At 33.2% G+C, this 23,099-nt stretch overlaps 1 protein-coding gene across 1 annotated transcript in view; it reads right to left on the reverse strand.

Moving 5' to 3' along the window:
• The window catches only part of LOC129975325 (MAM and LDL-receptor class A domain-containing protein 1-like), a 49,738-nt gene that overhangs the window by 13,093 nt on the left and 13,546 nt on the right, over nt 1–23,099 (reverse strand). Inside the window, exons 4-10 of the mRNA XM_056088388.1 lie at nt 23,000–23,099; nt 17,052–17,207; nt 14,768–14,992; nt 13,675–13,766; nt 12,059–12,149; nt 8,821–8,958; nt 4,017–4,159 (exon numbers count right to left, since the gene is read on the reverse strand). Of these exons, the coding sequence (XP_055944363.1) occupies nt 4,017–4,159; nt 8,821–8,958; nt 12,059–12,149; nt 13,675–13,766; nt 14,768–14,992; nt 17,052–17,207; nt 23,000–23,099 (945 nt within the window). The remainder of the gene's footprint in view (nt 1–4,016; nt 4,160–8,820; nt 8,959–12,058; nt 12,150–13,674; nt 13,767–14,767; nt 14,993–17,051; nt 17,208–22,999) is intronic.

Here is a 23,099-nt window from a genome sequence, read left to right on the forward strand (position 1 = left end):
TTCTTTACAGACCTGAAACACCAAAGGTCCGGAGGCAATTGTCCTCCGGACCTTTGACAATAACTGAGACTTTCTTTCCTTACTTTTTGCATTTCCATGGACACGACAACAACAACAATTTTCATTAAACATTTGAAACAGTAGTAACAAAACGAACCTCAAATATAATGGGTCAGATGATTCGCTATATATCAATAACAAAGCTAATAAAACGCAATGTTTACATAACAATTTTTTATATAATAGATTCCGCATTATATAATAGATGTTGCTGTCTTGAAATCCAAATCGTTTTAATTGTTTCACTGAATATTTAATTGCATGGTTTCCTTTCATTGTTGAAAACTAAGTAAGAAGGATTCATTTTAATGTTTGTGTAGTTTACAAGACAAATAAAAAAGTGAAGTTAAAAAATCTCTAAATTTAGAAAACAGATGAATGGATATTTACTTTTTTAATAGCATTATTATGTTGCGGGGTGTCTCCTTTAGACAGGCTCATATACACAATGTAGAACTGAAGTAAGACAATCAAAACAACATAAATAATATTTAAATATTATATGCGGAATCAAATGTAACGCAGTATTTCCAGCGAAAGAGTTAATCATAAAAACCGATCAATATATGTAAATACGATTAAAAACTCTCATTTTCTTTGAACATTTCTCTCAATGATTCGTTGTTTTATGATCTTGCTTAGACTTTTATATTTTGAATGCAAAAATTGTTTTCAAAGTACAGCCCCCCTCCCCCCCCAAAAAAAAGGGAAGGCGAAAGGATGGTGTTTTTTTTTATTAATTCTTTATTTTATTCCTTTTAGCATATAATTTAGAAATTGAGAAGGTTCACTTAAATAAGGACATATGAGTATTCCTATTGTGTTCAAAATTGCGCCCAGTAGAAAAGCCGTAAGATCTGCATTGTGTCTGAAGGAATGTAAAAATTGAAAGATCTTGTGGTGGTAACCTTATAAGCCAGCTAACAACTTCCGGAGAAGAGTGTACACTTTTGTCTAGTGGCTATGTTACTCGGCTACGAACCCTAACGTTGCGAGTTCGAACCTCAACCCGCACATTGGTGACCATGGTTCTGAACAACCACATCCTTCATTAAGCTGTCGTGGCTCCATCTACCGGCAGCAACCACTCACACACGCTCGCCGTCGCCCGCCATAACACTTGGTGCGATAACAACGTTCGTCGCACAGGCGCCTCAATCTCAGGAGACACCCGAGCACAAGTCGAATCTGATTGGTTTGTCAGATCAGAGAATTGAAAACCGCCAAATTCTTTTCCCGCCAATTTTACAGTAACCAATTTTTATCTGTGAAGCGGTAAGCTTTGTTCCGTATTGCAAGGATAAGCAATAAACATGGAATTCAAATGCGCGTTATGCGGCGCTGAATTTTATAAAAAACGCAGTTATTTTAAATGCCTTTTATAAAAAAAAAACAGTTCATAATATTTTCTTTACAAATATAGAAATAAGAGCTTCTCCCTGTGAAGTTATTGCCTTAAGTTCCGAACACATATGTTAAAATGGATCCAGTGAGAGTTTTGTAGATCTGTGCATTTCATTTTTATTGAAAGACAACATTTATAAACCTAATAAACCTATATAATAACAGTTCATAATATTTTCTTTTCAAATATAGAAATGAGAGCACACTTAGAAACATGTAGCAGACCCTGATTTCTTCTATATCAGCTTTATTATAAATCAGATGTGAGTGTAAAATTGTAATCAACTGAATTACAAAACAAAATACTACAGTACTGATATCTATTCCTAAATTAATTTCGCCAAAGTACGCATCTAATGGCCAAAAGGAAAGATAAATAGCCAACAGAAGATTTTTCATGACGTATAGTTTGAAGTCATGTGATCGAACGAACCAATCAGATTGGACTTGTGCTCGGGTGTCTCCTGAGATTGAGGCGCCTTTGTTCGTCGCTCGTCATAACGCCTGGCGCGATAATCACGTTCGTCGCTGGCCATAACTGGCTCGATAAACTCTACCGACTCACTGGTGGGGGACTATTGTGGTGGTAACATTATAAGCCAGCTAACAACTTCCGGAGAAGAGTGTACACTTTTGTCTAGTGGCTTTGTTACTCGGCTATGAACCGTAACGTTGCGAGTTTGAACCTCAACCTGCACAATCTGATTAAAAAAACATTTTCATATTTGGTAACAATTTTATGTAAATAATGCCCAATTAACAAGAATTAGCTTTGTCTATTTCATTATAAAATACCTGAGATTGCAAAATTAATCCAAAAGATTTTGTCAATCATTGTGCCGTGTTAGTCACTAGCAATAAAATTTTGAAGATTTTATTCAATGAATAGTTTAATAATCTTCTAATGTGTTTTAATAAAAATTCTACTACTAATACGAGAGAAAGTCAAAAAGTAAAGGGACTTTTGCAATTCCTATTTTCAGGTTTAGAAACAATGCTAGTATCCAGAGCTGAATTAATGAAGTTGGCAAAACTTCTAAACAACGTGTCACTCTTATTCCCGCCTTAGTAGTTGGAGTGTAGCAAACCGTTCCATCACACCAAGCAGGAAATGAGGGCAATGATTCGCTTTTTGTTTGCGGAAGGTGTTAAAGCTGAGGAAATTATTCGTCCAATACCAGCTCAGCATGGTGACAGTTGCTTATCGCGGAGCAAGATTTACGAATGGATAGAGAACTTCAAACAGGGAAGAACTTCTTTATCTGACGACAGGCCATTGAACGTCAACCATTGTGGACAATTTGAAAGTCGAGAACTATTGTGATGTGTTGCGAATTAAATTGAAACGTGCAATCAGATCCAAACGTCGTGGAAATCTGAGAAAAGATGTCATCCTCCAGCAAGATAATGCTTGGCTATATTCTCCCAGTGGACGGCCGAAACAAAGAAGTTGGGATTCGAAGTGCTGGAACACCAACCATACAGTCTCCAGACCTGACTCAAAGTGATTTTTATATCTTTGGACTATAGAATCGAAGAAAGCAATTAAGGAGAAGAAGATGCAGAATTCGTTCAGAGAAAGTCTATCTGAATATAAGTTAATAGAATAACTACAAAATAAAGAGAGATAGATGGATACAATTTAATACACAAATTTACAATCTATGTCACCTGTCAAATTTTGAACCGAATTCAATAAAAGGACTGTATTTCCAGAAGCATGTAAATGCGATTACTGAAAAAGCGCAATGATTTAAACACCTCAAATTTGGCATGTAATTTTGAACTGCACTTGTAGTTCTGTGTTATAATTTGGTTTCAATTCGTTGGATAAAAACGCTTCTAACACATGAATTCACCTTATTAGAGAGTATAAGAGAAAGTTTTAAAGAGACTATTTCCACTGGATTATTTCAGCAAATAATATTTTAAATCTATGGATCAAATTGATTTTAAGGATGCGTCAAATATATCCACAGGACCTTGGAAACCTCCAAGTATAATACCCTCAAGTGTCTGAAACAGATTTTTTTTTGTTAAAATATTGATTAAGACAAGAAAGGGATCAAAAAAGCATGTTGTGTTTTACAAATGGTTCATAAAATTTTTTTTCAAACTGCAGCTTACAAAGAACTGATTAATGAATGGAGCTCAAGTTTGTATATGAAAATGTGAATTGTTCAGTACTTAATTGCATTTTAATAAATAAAATTTTTATCGCCTAATTTCTATCTTTATATTTATTTTTTCTATCTTTATATTATTTTATTTTTATCTAATTATTTCTATCTTTAATTATTTCTATTTTTATATTATTTCTATTTTTATAATTTCTATATATCTCGTAAAATACGAAAAAAGCTTTCAACATAGATTCACTCTATGTTAGCAGTGAAGGATCATTGTAGTGACACTTTCATTCCAGGCTTAAAGTTATTATTAAAAATTATATTGTTTAGAATCAGTATGGTACTTCAAGCGTTAATACAAAATTAGATGTTACGTTCGATTATTTTTAGAGTACACAGGAATTGATTAAGCGTTGCATTTACCTTTAAATTTCCCAGATCTTTTCCCGACATGTAGTAGAAAAATGTCAAACACATTTCCTTGTCGTTAGGCGGAAAAAATTCGCTCTCGAGATCTGCCTCGGATCCTGGGCTTTTATTCTTTGTGCTAAAAACTACGTAATTGCCTGAAATAGATACGATTTATATAACTTAAACTGCAGCTTAAGATGAGTTAAAAGATATCATTATCAAATGCACTAATACTTTTTGGGGATATTGTGAGTTCAGTATAAAACAATTATATAAATGACAACAATTTTTAACAAAACTGGAAAAAGAAGAAATTTAAAAGGAAATTTATAATGTTTACAAAGTTGGGAATATGCTCATTTTTTTCTGTGACGTGAAAAAATACACATTTTAGATTAAGAGTGAACAGCGATCTGCTGCATTTCTTCGGTACGAGGAGATTAAAAGTAATTGATACTTGTTGACTTGTTGAATGCTTTGTAAAAGGGAAGCTATGTTTCAGCAACATGACATTAGGTGAATCGGAAGATTGGAAGGCTATCGGTGGTTTAGATCCGGATCAAACACAGACTATTGCAGCACAAGCGTTAAGAGTTTCTCAAAGTGTGTTTTCCAGACTATGGAATCGGGTTTTGGAAACTGAAAGTGTTCACCTAAGACCAGGACAAGGTCATACGATACAAAATGCACATCGATATGTAACATGAACGGCCAGAAAAACCGCACGGTGAAAGCCACTTAATGGCAACAGCACCTTCAGAGCGCAAATGGTACCAGAGTTTCGACTCAAATTATTTGAAACCAACTCCGGAACGTGGGTTTGTATGCTCGCAGACCTATGGTTTGTATTTCTTTTACAGTGACGCAATGTTCTCCCCGCAGAAGATGGGCACAAGAACATCGAGATGAGTGGAGCAATATACTCTTCGCGTACGAGTCCCGTTTTATTGCACAACCTGACAATAGGTGGATTATCATATGGAGAGAACCTGGAACTCTGAATAATAATGCATTTGTGCATGAAAGTGTCCGATTTGGTGGAGGTGGAGGGATGATCTGGGCCGGTATTTGTATCATTTATATCAATGGCCGCACCCACCTGTCCATTATCAGAAATGGGGCACTATTGGCTCAGTGATATAGGAATGAGATCTTCAGACCTGTTGTGGTTCTTTACGGTGCCACAATCGAGGATGAATTCTTTCTCATGGATGATAATGCCATGCCACATCATGTTCAGCTGGTGGACAATTTTCTTTGCACGATGGAATTCTTCGAATGAATTGGCCAACATATTTCCCAGTTACAAACTCAATAGAGCAGATTTGGGGCATTCTGGGAAGAAAGGTTGCTCATCACCTCCAGAAACAATACAGAAGCTGGAAAGCTCTCTTCTACAGGTGTGGGAGAAAATACCCCAATCCTTATTGATAATCTCATTGAATCGATGCCTCGTAGATGTGCGACGTTGATTTCGGTCATGAGAAGCCGTACCTCTTATTAAAACTCATTTCTGTCCAAGAACTCACTTTTTTTGTTTGTCTGTATATCATGCACGAATTGTGCATTTTTTATTTTAACGCTAAATATCATCAATAAAATGTAATTATTCCTTTCCGTTTTCTTATACCGTACAGCATCTATACGTAATAAATTAGTCACGGAAACATTTTCATTCGCAGTTTATGTCCAAGCTCATAATAAATCCTAATTGTTCAGCAGTGTATTTTGATAGAATAAACCCATGCATTTCCTCTGAATATAATGTTAAAATATTGTCTATAAGTCAAGTTTATTTTAGTTAATTCGAAACCAATATAAAAGCAAAATTATTAAAATTAGAACTTTTATTTAAAAATTTTGTAAAAAAATTTGAAGGTAAAGGCAAAATTTGTAACAACATAAGGCACAGATAAAAAAAAGCCTTAATTAAATCGGAATAATTTATAATATAGTTTATAATATTTTAATAATACATTCATAATGCATTTTAATTTTTATATAATACTAGGGCGCTCCACCCCTTGCTCGTTTATGCTCGCCAATCCCCAAGAGCCGCTAATGCAGTTCCTCTCGGATCGCTTCGCTCGCTCGCCATCTACTAAACCACTTTAGTCTAGAAACAGATATATTTAGATTCAATTTATTCCAAAATATGATAAAACAATAAAAGAAATAAAAAATATAAAGCAAAAAATACAGTCGCAAAAATCACTGCATCAAAGCTCTTTGTAAACATAAATAATCTTTCATTTAAAGAACTATTTCCATCCCCAAAATAAAATAAAAATGTGCTTTTCTCACAATTTTTCAAATTTTGGAACTACACAATAGAAACAGAATTAAAAAAAAAAATAATATTTACAAAAAAAAAAAAAAAAAACATGCTTTTCTTACAATTTTTTAAATTTGGGAACTACACCATAGAAACAGAATTAAAATAATCATTATTTACAAAATATTTAGGAAAAGAGTGGCTTGAAGCGTGAACAATCAACGGCAGAAAGCAGAAAAAGACAAGTTAGGGAAGAGTATATGTCCTGAAATATGTTGACAATTAGAAACTGAAACCTGAAATCATGATAGATTTCTGACTTATTAAAATTGATAACCTTGTGAGAAATATTCAAAACTTTTTTGCCAACAAAATATTATATGTAGTCTGTTTTGAATGAAATGCTGTCCATAGAATTTAGAAATTAAAATTTTTACGCCAGTCAGAAATCATTTGTTTAACACTTCTTGGTATACACGATTTACAATTTTCCTATTTGGTGCTACAAGTCACAGAGTCAAAGGATTTAACACGAGAGAAGCCCACATATAGCTGTCCATGGCTAAAAACAGGATTATTTAGCATCAAACAAATTTTTTCAAAGGTTTGTCCAAGGAAAATGCATCAAAATGATTCTTTCTGGATGGTCCTGCAGGAACAGGAAAAATAGCAAATAGAACAAACATTTAACATTCTTCACCTGACCATAACCTGGTTTGTTATGACCATTGTATGCAGGAGAAACCATGTGGTATATCTGATCATGAATCCTATAGCAATATGGCCCTGTTTCAGGAGGAGGTTTAATTTGAGCTCCCAGGGGAGCAAAAACTAAAGCAGAATTATATTCTCTTATATGCTTCTGATAGTTTTTTCCTTCGATTGAATCACTGATCAGCAAGACTTTCAATATTTCCGGTGGATTTCCGGAGTCCTGACATAGTCCCACAACTACGCTCCTGTAGTTCAAAAACTTCGCTCCGTACACATAAACTTTTAATCCTACCTCGTTCATTACGACCGGATCTTCTTATGAACGGTTCTTGAGCATTTTCATTCGACCTGCATTTTCTTTTTCGACGATTTCGTTTTAAAATTGAAACGGCATGACTTAAACTCACCGTAAAAAATTTTGTCCGTTTTTTTTTTATTTGTTTTGTTTTTGTTTAAAAGATTTTTTAAACCGATGCAAGAGTAGCATTCGCTTGAAATCTTATCAAATCGCGTGTTGATGTTCCCGGGCGAGGGCGAGGTGTTGCCAAACGGCGATTAACAAACACGGTCTGATTTTGCGCCCACTTAAGTGTTTTATATTTATAGATGCGGATGTGAAATCAAATTTATAAGGAGTTTGTGATTCGAATAGAAAAATTCTAAGTAAATAGGAATTTTAATCAGATTTTTAATATATATTTAACTTTCAATGAACTTCTAAGAATATCTTTCGCACAATTGCATTATGTCTTATTTTTTTATAATATTTATTGCCTGATTTCCGATAGAAAAAATTACAATACGAATAGAAAATATACTATAGAATACTCTACATATATAGAGAATACTATAGAAAAAAAATAATGATGTTTAAAACATTTTTTATCTTTCTACTATTTATTCATTAATATATTTCATAATTTTTTCTTACAAACACTATGAAATTAGAATTTAATACCTCCAAAACTAGTTTCTAGAAGGCGTCACGTGTAAATATAATTTGTTAAATTAATGTATCAATTAATAATTAAAACCCTAAATTATTAAATACTTCGTTTTCATGGGGAACAATTAACTGTACAAAATTTCAAAATTGAGTACTTACAAACCTGATACACAGTGAAGTTAAGTGAAAGTGTTTAAAAATTGTTTTAAAAGATTATTTTTCATTTCTGAATTATATTTTTGAAAACACTCATTTCATTTCTAAATTGTTTTTAAAAAAAATCATTTCATTTCACAATTGTATTTTTTCTAATAAAATACGTCCAGTCTTGTGTCTTCTCTTTCCGTGAGTTATTTTTTAAAGATCTTAATTTATACAGAAACTTTACTGAAGCACAATATTTCAATTAACAGCGCAATAAATATTTTTTAAACGAAAAAATAAAAAAACCTAGAACGAACAATATATGAAATAATTGTTTATTTTGAAGCTATATGGTACGGTTATTATATTTAAGCTATTATATAGTGTCTGTTTATTAAAATTAATTAGTAATCATCTATTGAACATATTATAGTTAAAATAACTGTATAAATTATAATAATTAATACTATTTTATTTATTAAAATTACTGACAGTTTATTTGCAAAATCGTATATTATTTATAAAAGCTATGAAATAATAAAAATAAATCTCTGTTCCGTTTTTAGTTTGAAAATGAATTTTTTCTCTTGCTGTGCTAATTTTTAGATTCAATTTTTTTACATTTTTCATATTTTTGAAAATCTCATTTCTTTTCGGCCTTATCAGCTTTGAATCAGACCAGTTTCCTCTTATATGTAAACATCTTAACTGTACGAAATAATTCATTAAATCCATACCATTAGCAGTTTTAAGAGTATTATCGACGCTAGGACCAATTTCGCTGTTCGTTCCGGATCTTCCCATCTTACGAACCCAGTTATAGCGACTTAGACCGTCTTTCCAAGTGCACTTGTCTTCTTCGAAATCACAGAAGCCTGGAATGAGAATAAAATTAATAAATCAGATATTAGGTGATAAATAAAATATTTCCGCTTCAGTTTCAAAATATCTGGAAACCCAAACTTCGCTCGGCAGTATTTTAAAAAAAAAATCGTGTTTTTTCGTAAAAAACATTTGGATACCAATCAATACTGATTACATATGAATATGGGTCTGAATAGCATGGTTTGTAGGATGTTGGATTCGCCGGTGAGTTTGAACCCCGCCGGCCAAAGATTCCCCGTGTATGTGGTGGCTGGTGCACGCATAAATCTGTCGTGACCACAAAGTCCTCCATCTTGAGACAATACCACTGGGAGTACTGATTCAGAGGTGATAGTTCTCCGATTCAGATCTAAATTACGATCTGTGAGTGAAATGCATGAATGAAGTCCGCCCCGTGAAAAGGGCTATGACGCATGAGTAGCCAAGGCCGCCATCTTGGCCCTAGATGGTGCTACTGAAACTCGAGACACTAAAACTCGGCCTGAAATCGAACTCGAGCTTGTCAATGACAAGTGCCATAAGCAACAACAAATGAAAAAAATGAATACACTTACTTTCGAAACAATCTGCTATATCACACCATTCATTTTACAACTTATATATCAATACTTATATTTTTGAACTTACACTCAGTTTTACCTTGGTGAAATCCCGTACGAGTTGGCGCTATATGACATTATTAGAATAAGAGCAGATAGAAAAGGGCTCTAATAGTTAATTATAAAAAAGAATTGGGTGGAGGGTCGCTTTTTTTCTGGAAATACACCTACATAGATAAATTTAAAAAGCAAAAATATTGAATATAAATACATAAGTAAAAGAATAAGCAAAAAAACGAGCCTCAAACTGAGAATCCGCAGCGCACGCAGCTTTGATGTTGTTCTGACCATCGTGCCGTACTGCCCACACTTCGAAGTTGAATAAACTTATTCTAATAGTTACACCTATATAGGAAAACTTAAAAAGCAAAACATTATCTAAATATAAAATTTGATTCCAAGCCGTTAGAACCATTTCTGAGATACTCGTTATATATATATATATATATATATATATATATATATATATATATATATATATATATATATATATATATACATACACACACGCACAAGAATTGCTTGTTTAAAGATATAAAACAACATTCCTGTTCATTCATTCTGAATAAGATGCATGTGGTTATGTGAATATAAGAGAAATGTAGATTCCATGATCTCAGTAGCAACAAGAAAAAAAAATTCTACTTATTTTATTTAAAAATTCGGAATTTAAATTAATCTTAAGTCAAAATTATAAATAAAGGATGGTATTTTTTTTCTAAGAAACATATATTATGTGATGGAATACTAAAAAAAAAAAAACAGATTTAAAGCGCTAAATTTTCTTTTCATTTTTTTTAAAAAACTTTCTTGTATAAGAAAAGTATTGTAATTGTCAAAAAATTCGAACTCGAGATTCCACGTTTCAGACCTCCCTAATTTTTGGAAAATATCTATCTGTCCGCTTGTCTGTCTGTGACAAGGATAACTGAAAGATGCTTTGAGTTAAGCGAATGAAATTTGGTATACAGTCTTTACATCAAATTTGCAGATTTCCATGAAATTTTGAGCAAAATCTCTGAAGAGCAAGGCCGTCCATCCGGCTTTTCAAACGTAAATTAAGACGATAATTATAAAACGAAGACAGCTGGTTACTCCGTTTTATAGTTATCGTCTATAGCATAGACACCTGTCAAATTTCGAGCCAAATTCTACAAGAGGATGACCGTCAGTCGGTCAGTGCTTTCAGAAAAGTGTAAACGAGGTAATTAAAAAACGCAATGACTTAAGTATATCAAATTTGGTGTGTGATTTTTTTTCGTTACAATTGCAGTTTGGGATCAATTGTTGGTTTCATACGATTGAGAAAAACGAGTCTAAAACACAAATTACGTATTCGGATGATACTATTAACAGCAATCCAAGGATTAGAAAGCCAAAAAAAAACTCGCCAAGGATGACGCAGTAGATTCAATAATAAAAGGTGAATTGTCGCCAAAGTTTAATATTTCACAATTAATGAAATATTAAACTTTTACGCCAATGTCCTCCAAAGGATTTTCTGGAATAACATCTTTATAAGAGACTATGCGAGAAAGTTTTTGAGAGACCACACCCACTGGTTTCTCTCTATGAAAATAAGTATAAACCAGCGTGACTGACACCCCAACACTTTCTCGCATATTCTCTAATAAATTTGCCATGCTAGAGAACGTCTTGCATAACAGTGGCTTATGGCTTACAATTGTTACGAAATTTTAACTTCTGGCATGAATTTAGGATTTTTTCTGAATGTAACGTGTCATCTTTGGTTAACTATTTGGTGATTAATCCTCGGCATGAGGTTAATAGTTTCTGAAAATTGACTTAGCTGTTTTAGACATGTTTTTTTCAATTGATTGAAACAAAGATTTGACACAAAACTGCAACTTGAAGCCACAAAATACCATACCAAATTTGTATTATCGCATTTACGGGTTTCTGAACGTACAGACCGACAGATGGTCATCCTCTTGTTGAATTCGGTTCAAAATGTGAGAGCTATAGACATCTATGCTATAGATGTTAAATCTGTGTACCGAATTTTATCTATCTAGCTTTCTTCATTTTGTAGTTATCGTTCATTCATATTCGAACAGCCGGGCAGATGGACTTCATCTGAAGAAATTTCACACAAAATTTGATGGAGATCTGCAAATTTGGTGTAAAGACCGTACACCAAATTTCAATCGTCTAGCTCAAAGCCTTTTTTTTTTTTTTTTGTTATCTTTGTCACAGACAGATAGAGGGACATTTTCTAAAAATGTGTTTTTCAAAATTCTAGGTCTAAACAGTGAAAATTTGTCGAAATCTCAAATTTACTATACTTTCTCTTTGTCACTTATACAGAAAATCAAAAGGTTAATATTTCGTAATTATTGTACGCAGATGTCAAGTAAGGCGTTCTCTGGGATAAGTCTTTATTACAGCGTATGCGAGAAAGTTTGGAGAGACCACTCCTACTTTTTTCTCCTTATTATTTTATGGAAATGAGTATAAAAAATATACTTACCGGCTTCCGGACAATTTCCTGTTACAAGTTGTATGTCATCAATTGCGAGTAAAACTTCTGATTGACTGTCTATGCCAGAAACAAACTCAAACTAAAAAAAAAAAAAATGCTAGTTTAGTTCGCGTTTAACAGAAAAAGATGAATGTCTTATCAAAGTATAAAAAATATTTCTTGGTTTTTCTACCGATTTCTTTAGATAATTTTATTAGACAAAACTCAATTTTTTTTTTATAAAATTGCAAATAGTTGTAAGTCAACCATCTCACTCTCTGACCCGCCACGAAAAAACACGGATTTAAACCATAAAACTGAATGACCGGACCGCCGCAACAGCAACACTGGCAGGAACTGTGGTTGAGTCTTAAGGACCATCACCGGCCACGGTACAACCCTTCCCGAAGGAAGTACTTCCCGTCATCGATGGGAGGAGTCAGATCCCCCACCTCTTTGTGTATCCTCCAGGGTGGCGAGATCCAACCACCATGCCGGAAGCATTTCATCCTCATTTCGAGGTGACCCCCGGGGGTCTGGAAATGGTTGTAAATTAAAAGAACCATTTTTTTTATAGAAATATCTTGTTTGCGTTTCGTAAATTTTTGTAAATCACTTTTTTAACTACTCAAGAGGTTACACTGAGCATTTTTACTTTCTCACATATAAAGCATAGAAAAAAAAATATCGTAATCGCCAAAAAATTCGAACACGAGATTTTGACGAATCTTCACGTTTTCAACCTAAATGTTTCCTAAAAACACATTTTTCGGAAATGTCTATCTGCCCATCCGTCTATCTGTGACACGAATAACTCATAGACAATTTGAGCTAGACGGATGAAATTTAGTATACGGTTTTTATACCAAATTTGTTGAATTCTATCAAATTTTCAGCAAAATATTCTCAAAGGAAGTCTATCTGTCCAGGCTGTTCGAATATAAGTTAACACGATGGCTACAAAACGAAGAAAGCTAGATAGATAAAATTCGGTATCCAGGTTTAACATCTTTAGTATAGAAGAATACCAAATTTTGAGTCAAATCTAACGAGGGGATCCTCATCTGTCGGTCTGTACTTTTAGAAATATGTCGACACTATAATTTAAAAGAGCATTGACTTAAATGTATCAAATTTGGTATGGGATTTTGTGTCTACAAATGTTGTTCTGCTTCAATTTTTTGTTTCAATTATTTTGGAAAAAGGCGTCTAAAGCACAAATTCGATTTTTAGTCACTATTAATGGTATACCAAGGATTAATCCCCCAAAAGTCGCCAAGGATCACAAAAATACGCCAATGGTTATTATTTTCTATCTATTATATGTCAATCCCATGCAAAGTGCTCACTGGGATAGCACCTTTATTAGAGAGTACGCTGGGAAGTTTTGAGCAGACCTCTCCTGCTGCTTCGTTTCTTCATTAAAACTTTTCCCTACGCTTTGTTACATTTTAGTTAACACAACCACCTGAGAAACAAACATATGGCGATAAATTTTTTTAATTACAGCGTTTACAAAAGCAAAATTCGAGAAGCTTCGAAACTGAATGAAACAAATTAATTAAAATGAAATGAAATAATAAAGAATTAAGTTTAATTGCTTTTGCCTGACGTAATTGTTTTACCTGGAAATCGTCTGGTATGTCTGCTTTAACTTCTGCGCGCGTCCACTGCTTGTGATTTGTAATATTTTTCGCTTTCGTTATGAGCCATTTTCCTGCAAAATACATGTTGCAAAGATTATAAGAAATACAAAAGTTTAAGTATTCTATATTTAAATATGTTATTGCCCTAGATAAGAGATGCTAAAAGATCTCTTATCTATTCGTCTTTTTTCATGTAAACATCGCAATTATCAGATTAAACGAAGTTATTAGCAATCTTTATGCATGCATGTTAAAGAAATTCATAATTAAAGAAGTAACATTGTTACTTAGAGAACTTTCGTAGCAAATTTTATTCAAAAGAAATGCTACGTTATACCTTGCATTTTATGCATATTTCCAGAGCTGGATTATGAAAAAGGCAAAGTAGGCATTTCCTAGGGCACTCCACAATTTTTGTAGACCCAAAACTTTTTTTTGCTGTATTTTCTGGTTTCATTTAACTATGAAGGTTTAGTTTCTTTAGTTAAGTTATATTTACCTTCCGATTTAAAGCAACACTAAGGCTATTTCGGGGTGTACCTCATAATTCACAATCCCTGTCAGATGACGAGAACGACACCTGAGCTGGCATCCCCCTTCCCACGAAGTTTCTTTTTAATAATATTTGTTACGGCTTAATTTTCTTATTTTATTCCTTTTGAACGCGTTTAAAAAGATACTTACAAAATATATTTTGTTTTTGTTATTTACTAGTTTTTAATTTTTAATAGTTTTCACAGCTCATTATATTAAATATTATGCAACAGTGCCAATTAATTTTCCTGAATTCGCAAAAAGATGGAGCCCCTGCCAGCAATTCAGAACTTAATTTAAATTGATATCTCAACTGATAATTAAATTCCGAAAATATCTAAATATTGTACTGACATCAGAAATATGTAACAGTATAGAAATTTAGAACTTTTATACTTCAAGAACTGAGTGAGAAAATCGATTTCAAAATTTTATCAATACAAACATAAAGCCAATAAAAATACATAAACGCATGCAGAAATAAATTAACAGCCAAATCAATCATATATATATAGCTGTATACTCAATAAATACGTACGTCCATTTGTAGAGTTCGGAAAATTAATGAAAGCTTGTAAGTAAGCTTCTTTGACTCCTCCCGAAAGCCAACCTGTTGTTCCCTCACCATCGATGTAGTAGTAAAAATGCAGGCAGTTTTGAACCGTTTTTGGTTTCTTGTACACAGAACTACTTAGCATGGCTGTCTGCATGGAGGAAATGAGCCGCCACAGTGAACCACTGGCACCAACGTACCAGTAGCCTCCTGAAGGAAGGAAAAGGAGTATTTCAGTATAAGCAATCGCAAAAGGTCTAAATGATGCATTTTTAGGTTCCTTTACTTTTCTTCTAGAAACGTGCGGATCGACTTAAGAAAAATGTGCATTGATGAAAAACTTATACAATTTCTGAAAAAGACACAATTAGTTTTTTTTAGGATTTGTAGCTAACTTCAGTGACGTAGTGGCAGGAAACGAGGGAGGGGTTATACACATTATGAGTACCAATCTAAAATGTTGCCATGGTGACAAAACATTAGCGTATTCATGTTAATTTTTTAAGAGCAAATATCGTAAAAGGGTAATAAAATAATACCATCTCCGATTACCACTTACACTTCAAAACCCATTACAATACACTCCCGAGTATCCGGTTTGTGATTATCCGGCCTATATTTCTTTTGTCGTAATTAATTGAAGAAGGCAAGGCTTGCATTGGCAACATTGCCAAGACATTGGAAGTGGAACTTTTATGCGATCCTCTTAAGTGTCATGTGCAAAATACAAGCTGTGACAGGAAAAGAGCAGCGTTCTGCTCGTTATTCGTTGTTTCGTCAGAGTGTCACGGTCCTCAATTGTTGCCGCTGTTTCTGATTATAACTTAACAACACTTACAATATTCTTAAATTGTTCTCGTGGTATGCTTAATATTTTTTTAAGTGTCCACAACGTAGATTTAAAAATGGGTGATAACTGGAAAAAAGTGAAAGTGACCATGGAAGGAAAAATTACGCGCTTTACAGTGATTAGACTCTGACGTAACAAAACAAAAACCGGCAATTACTTCTATGATTCACCGGACCGTGTTTACATTCTACTTGGCTTGAGATAAATGGAGGGTTTAGTATTCAATAAGTTGCATAAAAATACATATTATAGCAGTGAGTTTTAGTATAAAAATTTTGTCTTCTGGTATTGGTGGACAAAGAAATGAGCTTATAGAACTCCGGTCAATGTGGCTTTTTTGTCATCCGACCTACTCTTCCGTCACATTAGGCCGGATATTCGAGAGTGTACTGTATTTATGACTGGAGGGTGAAAAGATCATATAATGCCTGATCTATAATGATTACCTATGATCATATAATGATCATAGGTAATCGCGCTTACGTGCATACGAAAGTACAAATTGACAGGCTGTCTGCCATTAAACAGATTTGATTCAAATTTTGATAAAATTTGATCTATATTTTAGATTCTAAATGTATGCTGAATTTCATTTACATAACTCTATGAGATTTGTAATCCAATTGTACTCGAACAGCTGTACAAATAGATTTTCTGCGGATGGATTTCATTCAAAATTTGATAGATATCAACAAATAGGGTTGTAAATTTATATACCAAATTTTATTTGTCTAGCTCAAATCGTTTTTGAGTTATTGTGGTCATACAGATAGACAGACACCCATAAAGCCAAAAAAATACGTTTTTTGGACTAGAAAAGGTTTGAAACGTGGAGATTAATCAAAATCTCGAATTTGAATTCTTTGACGGTTACAATACTTTCCTTATACTTCGTATTCGATAATGTTCTTGTTAAATTTATTAGAAAGAAAACAAAAACAATGGAAGCACTCAAATTAAATTATTTAAATTATAAATTATTATTATTATTATTATTATTATTATTATTATTATTATTATTATTATTATTATTATTATTATTATTATTATTATTATTATTATTATTATTATTATTATTTCATTTCATCATTTTCTATCATTTAGTGACAAACTGCCGGTGTCCTGGGATAGGGGTAGCGCTTCTTCTCCATGACCTGGGCGTCATGGGTTCGAGTCCCGATTCGGGCATGGTTGTTCTTCATCTGTTCTATCTGTGAGATGTGTGAATGCCCCCCCCTCCTGTAAAAAGGGATTGCGTAAGCGAATGTGGTGCGTGAGTAGCTAAGACGTACTCTTGGCCCTTGTTGCAGCTGCTAAAACAAGAGACGCTCCCTTGGCTTAAAATCGCTGGTTTCGTCAGCGAGCTTGTCCATAGCAAAGTGCCATTATAAACAACAACAGTGATAAACTATTACATACCGAAAGAGGTTCCAAGTGTATGATCATTCTCTGGTTGTTTTTTGAAATAGGTGGTTGCATGTTTTAGCGTTTTCCACTCCCACCTCAATGAGCTTATCTTGCTAGCAGAGTAACCACAGTCGTAGTCATCAAAAGTGCACAGTTGAGTAACGTCACCTAAAAAACATAATGTTAACAAACAATATTATTGAATTTTTGAAATATCATGAATATAGTTTTGAGTGAAATGCAGTTATAAAAAATCTATGAAATGAAAATTAAATTTGAGAAAAAAAATGCGATTATTGACAAGCAGTTGAGTTATACAAGGGGTGTTCAAATGAAAAGGTATGAAACGACATTGTGGATATGAATAAAGACTTTATTCAAAGTATACACCATTGGCCTGAGTACATCGATCCCATTGATTAACGAACCGAAGGATTCCTTTTACCAAAAATCCTGTGGCCGTGACAAGACCCAGTCCTTCACAGCGTCCTTTAGTTCACTGTCCAAGGTCCGCTACTTGTTGAATTCCTCGAGAACAGAACCATTAACTTTGATGTGTACTGTGAGACACTCGGAAGACTACGCAGGTCCATCAAGAACAAAAGACCGGGGCTACTCACGGAGGGTGCGGTTCTACTCCATGATAACGCACCTCCACACGTCTCCAGGATCAATACACTCGGAACTGCCCAAGTTCAAGTGGGAGCAACTCGTCCATCCGCCCTACAGCCCGGACATATCGCCCTGTGATTTTCATGTGTTTGGTCCCCTGAAAAAAACATCTGAAAGGGAAGCGCTTCAACTCGGACGGCGAACCGACGGACGCTGTGAAGGACTGGGTCTCGTCACGGTTACAGGAATTCTGAGAACAAGGAATCCTTCGGCTCGTTAATCAATGGGATCGTTGTACTCAGGCCTATGGTGTATACTTTGAATAAAGTCTTCATTTTTACCCACAGTGTCGTTTCGTACCTTTTCATTTGAACACCCCTTGTACTTACAGATTAGAGTAAGTATGAATTAGATCCATATAGCAATCGAAATGCATGTAACGTATCCATTTTATTTATTTGTATCAGAAAAGGTAGACATAGTTAATGAACTCTTGATACAATAAGAACAAACTACTTTTGTGTTTCCCCTAGATGAGATGAATCTATCAGAATATGTCGATGAACGAATTCTCTAGTTCGATTATCTAGCTATTTAATGTGTTGTTGTTACTGTGACCTATGGCACTTTACAAGCCCGCTGACAGTTATCTGCCAGCGATTTAAGCCGAGTGAGAGTCTCTTGCTTTTTTAATAGCGCAAACTAGAGCGAAGAGTACGACTTAGCTACTTCATGCGTCACATTCGTTTGCACAGCCCTTTTTTACAGGGGGCACATTCACACACCTCACAGATAGAACACAGAAGAAGAACAACCATGCGCGAATCGGGACGTCCAGATCACGGGGAAGACGCGCTATCCCTACGCCAAGACGCTGGCAACTATTTTATAAACGTCGAAAATAACAATTCGTTTTTGCAGCTGAAGTGCAGCTAAAAAAATCTATGAAATGAAAATGGGATTTGAGAAAAGAAAGAAAATGGCGATTGTTGATAAGATATTAATATATATCACACAAATATATTAACTTCTTTTCAATTTATAAAAAAATTATTGCATTTTGATAAGATGAGGAGTATGTATATTTATATCATAGAGAAATTAACTGGTTATAATTAATAAGTTTATAGTTAAAAAGGTTTTTTTTTTTTTTTTTTTTTTTTTTTTTTTGTCAAGAATGAGTTTAAAATGTATAAATAATTACTAAACAGTATTCCTAATGCTAGCCATTCTCACTTAACGTTGGCTTAACTAAATATCATTTAGAATGCTTTCAAGCATTTATTTAGGGCAAATATTTTAGATTATTTTCCTTACTTTCTCATATATGTAATAAAGAGAAAGCATAGTAATAGTCAAAATATTCGAACTCGAGAATTTGAAAGAATCTACCCGTTTTATACCTCTCTAAGTTTGAAAAACACATTTTTGGAAAATCTCATATCTGTGATAAAGTCAACTCAGAAATAATTTGAGCTAGACAGTTGAAATTTGGTTGCCGATCTTTTCACCAAATCTGCAGATTTCTATCAAATTTTGAGTAAAATTAGTTCAGAGAAAGTTCGTCTGTTCGACTGTTCGAATATAAGTTAACACAATAATTACAAAACAAAGAGAGCTGGAAACAGAGGTGGCGGTAGAGATTTACCGACGGGGGGGGGCAAGCCAAATCCGACAGGGGGGCAAGCACAATATCTCTAATTTGGCTTCAAAATAACTCATAATAATTAATTTTACATTTAATTAAAGAAAATAAAGTGTTATTTAATTCTTTTTTATTCAGACGCTGATTTTCATTTTTTCAGATGCTGATTCAGATTTTTTTTCATTGTTAAAACTTTATAAAGGTATTTGTAAAAAAAAACAGGTTCTCAGTTTCTTTTACTAACCATTAAAAAATTGTCAATATTTGAGTCTATTTTTTTATGAGACTCTTATTTAATTTCTTTGCGATCTAATCTTAGAAAAAATATAGTCATATTTCATTCTAGATTGTAGTATATAGATAGAAACACAGATTGTTCTAGAATGACGTGTCATGCTAAATGGACAAATGCAAACTCTTACTATTTTATATGAGAAGCTATATAAAATGAATGTTGAAACAAAAAGTTTTATAAAAGTAACTGTTTTAGAAATCCAGAATAATAAATTAAAAATATACGATGTTTTGTTAAAAACCAATTTTTCTGCTTAGTCCCCTACATAAAATATTTGTTAAGTAAGAATTGCAACAATGAGCACGAATTAAGGTGGGTTTCGAATCCGAGGAAAATAAATGCGCTTACTCAACAAAAATTTACTATAGTTCGGACACGAACAATATAGAATGAAGAAAAGATAGAATATGTTGTTTTTTAAGAAGGCAGGAGAAAATATTTTGAAATATATGTACAAACTTACTATTTTATATAAGATACGAAAAATATTCTTATGAAAAATGGACTGCTTAAACGTTAGATCCCCCTTTTATTTATTTTTCTATATATATTTAGGCTTAAAAAAAACAATGCATTTTATTTTTTAAAAATTAGATCTTGAACATGAATTTATTTATCTTCATTTTTATTTATGTACTTTCTGACTATTCAATGTACTATAAAGTACTTTCTTAATTCGAAGTTATTACAAGCTAATATTCCTACCAAAAGGTGAGTTTTATCCCCTCAGTTGCATGCATAGGCTTTTTTTAACCCCTTCATATACAATGGCGAGTCTAACTCGTGTATGGAATTATTTGATTTTTAATTTTAAATATGCAATTAAGTGAAAGTATTAAGTAATTTAAAATGCTAAAATCACTTGAAAACGCATCATTACCTCCAATGCTCATATATTTTTCTGGAGATTAAGATAACGATAATTGTCCCAAATAATATCTGCCATCTAATTAGGAAATTAAGTAAATTTGTATATCAAGGGATTAATGTGTTATTTATGAATATTCTAAGAATAACTATTTTAATCATCTTTTTATTAAGACATCTTCATTCAAAGCCTATTAAAAATTTAGGAGCATCTGAAATTATATACTTTTTGCTGATAATAGTAAGTGAAAGAAAAGTATATATAAATGATACGTTCTCCGATTACATAGTCATAATATTGAATGCAGAGTCTTAAGCATTTAGGTAGTAATTTATTTTTAAAAAATTAGTGCATACTTGAATAAACTCTTTTAGTGTAGCTAAAAAGCTACCATACCAAAAATATTTTTTTTTGTCGTCAACTGCAGTCGGTAATATTTCTTTAGTATAATAATTGTAGCCTGATAAATTAGATTGCAAAAGAAAACAGATATTTTATTGTTAAATAGATTTAATTTACAATTCTACTATTTACTTACTCCGTTTATTTATAAGAATTCACATAACTTGGTTACAGCAAAATAACTCTTCTTAGCATGTATACTCACAAGAGGGTCAAAAGAAAACAGTGTTTTTTTTTGTTTTTGTTTTTTAAAAATTTAGTTTAACCATTAACTAGATTTTAGTCAGGCAATTCTCATAGTGAAATGAATAAAATAAATTTATCAATTCGTTACCGAGGAAGTAACAATTATAGGAATAAGATGATGATTCATTTTAGAACTTGGATTTGAATTATGAATTATGGAAAACAACTCTATGGTTCTATTCATGAATAATATAAAAGCTTCAATTTCTTTAATAATTCCACTGGCAGACAATCGAAGTGTCCGATGAAAACATTTTTTTTTTTTTTTACAGTGTATGATAAAATTTTAGCCGAAGGATAAAGATTAGTCGGAAAAAATGTGACGGCGTATTCATTTGTCAGATTATTGACTATTCTGCTAAACATAGTATAAATTATATGCTGAATGAACATTACAACATTTAAATAAAATGTCTGAGAATTTGGACTCGTCGACATCCCTTAGCATTGAATTCTTAGTCAACCGATCAAAATTTTTTGACAAAATGCGACATATCTTATGTTTTATATACATGTCGTCTTGTCGGTTATATTGCCAAAAGTAGTGCAAATGAAAAGCTTGATGAACGACATTTGAATCAAATGTCTGAAAATTTGTGGATATAGTCTTCGACATTCATCATATTTAGTTCATAGTCGGCCGCCCAGAAGTTATCGGCAGAATGCGGTATCTTATTCACTTGTCGGATATATTGCCAAATCTAATGCAAATTATAAGCTAAGTGAACAACATTTCAATCAAAAGTCTTAAAATCTGCAGATTTAACATCTTCGGCACTCACCGCATTGAGTTTAGTTGACCGACCAAAAACTGCTAGCAAAATGTGAATACCACCTTGTCATTATCTTATTCAAGTGTTACCTTGTCGGTTATATTGCCAAAAGTAGTACAAATTATAGCTTAATGAAAGACATTTGAATCAAATGTCTGAAAATCTGCGAACTTAACGTCTTCGAAATCCATTGCATGCAGTTCTTAGTTTGGTCTATCAAAAATAGTCCTCAAAATACGGCATATTATTGACCTACCCCCAATCGATTTTACCAAGTACAGCCAAAGCACTTGAACCATTACTTAGATATTTCGATTGTTTATAATATATTAACTTTAAGATGGATTTTAAATAATCATATTCGATAATGCTCAACTCTCTACAACCATTATGAAATGGTGAACACTTTTGCCGACGAAACTCTGCATTTCTCGCCGACGGGGGGGCAAGAGGCTGCCGACAGGGGGGCAATTGCCCCCCTGCTACAGCCGCCTCTGGCTGGAAAGATATTATTCGATACATAAATTTAACATCTATTGTGTAGACACCTGTCAAATTTTGTACCAAACTCAACGCCGGGTTGTCTGTCTGTCGTTCAGTACTTTCAGAAACATGTAAAAGCGATAATTCAAAATCACAATGACTTAAATTTGGTATGGGGTTTTGTGACTACAAGTGCAGTTTTGCGTCTATTTCTTCTTTCAATCGATTGGGAAAAACGAATCTAAAGCATAAATTCAATTTTCGGTTATTATTTATCACATGCCAGGAATTAATCGCCAAATAACTCGCCAAGGATGATGCTGTAGATTCATAAAAAATGCTTAATTCTTGCTGAAAGTTAATATTTCGTAACTATTGTACGCTAATGCCATGTAAAGCATTTTCCTGTCACGACAAATTTATTAGAGTGTGTGCAATAAAAATTTGGGAAGTTACAATGGCTTCCGCTGGTTTTCTGAGGAATTCTTATACGAATCATAGATGATCTTTTAGAAGTTTACAAAAGAAATGTGCTAAATTTGGAAACAATCGTGGTCACATTATTAATGTAGTCGATAGATTTGCACAAATTAAAAAAAACAATTGACGAAATGGAAGAATCATAAAAAGTCTTACTCTTTGTATCTCTGCATTTCCCTAGTGTTAGTTCTATGTCATCTAAAGCTATATCACCTAGTACGGAGGATGCTATGTTATGCTTTGCCGTGAAAACAAT

This window comes from Argiope bruennichi, chromosome 7, assembly GCF_947563725.1.
Source record: "Argiope bruennichi chromosome 7, qqArgBrue1.1, whole genome shotgun sequence".
Taxonomy (NCBI): domain Eukaryota; kingdom Metazoa; phylum Arthropoda; class Arachnida; order Araneae; family Araneidae; genus Argiope; species Argiope bruennichi.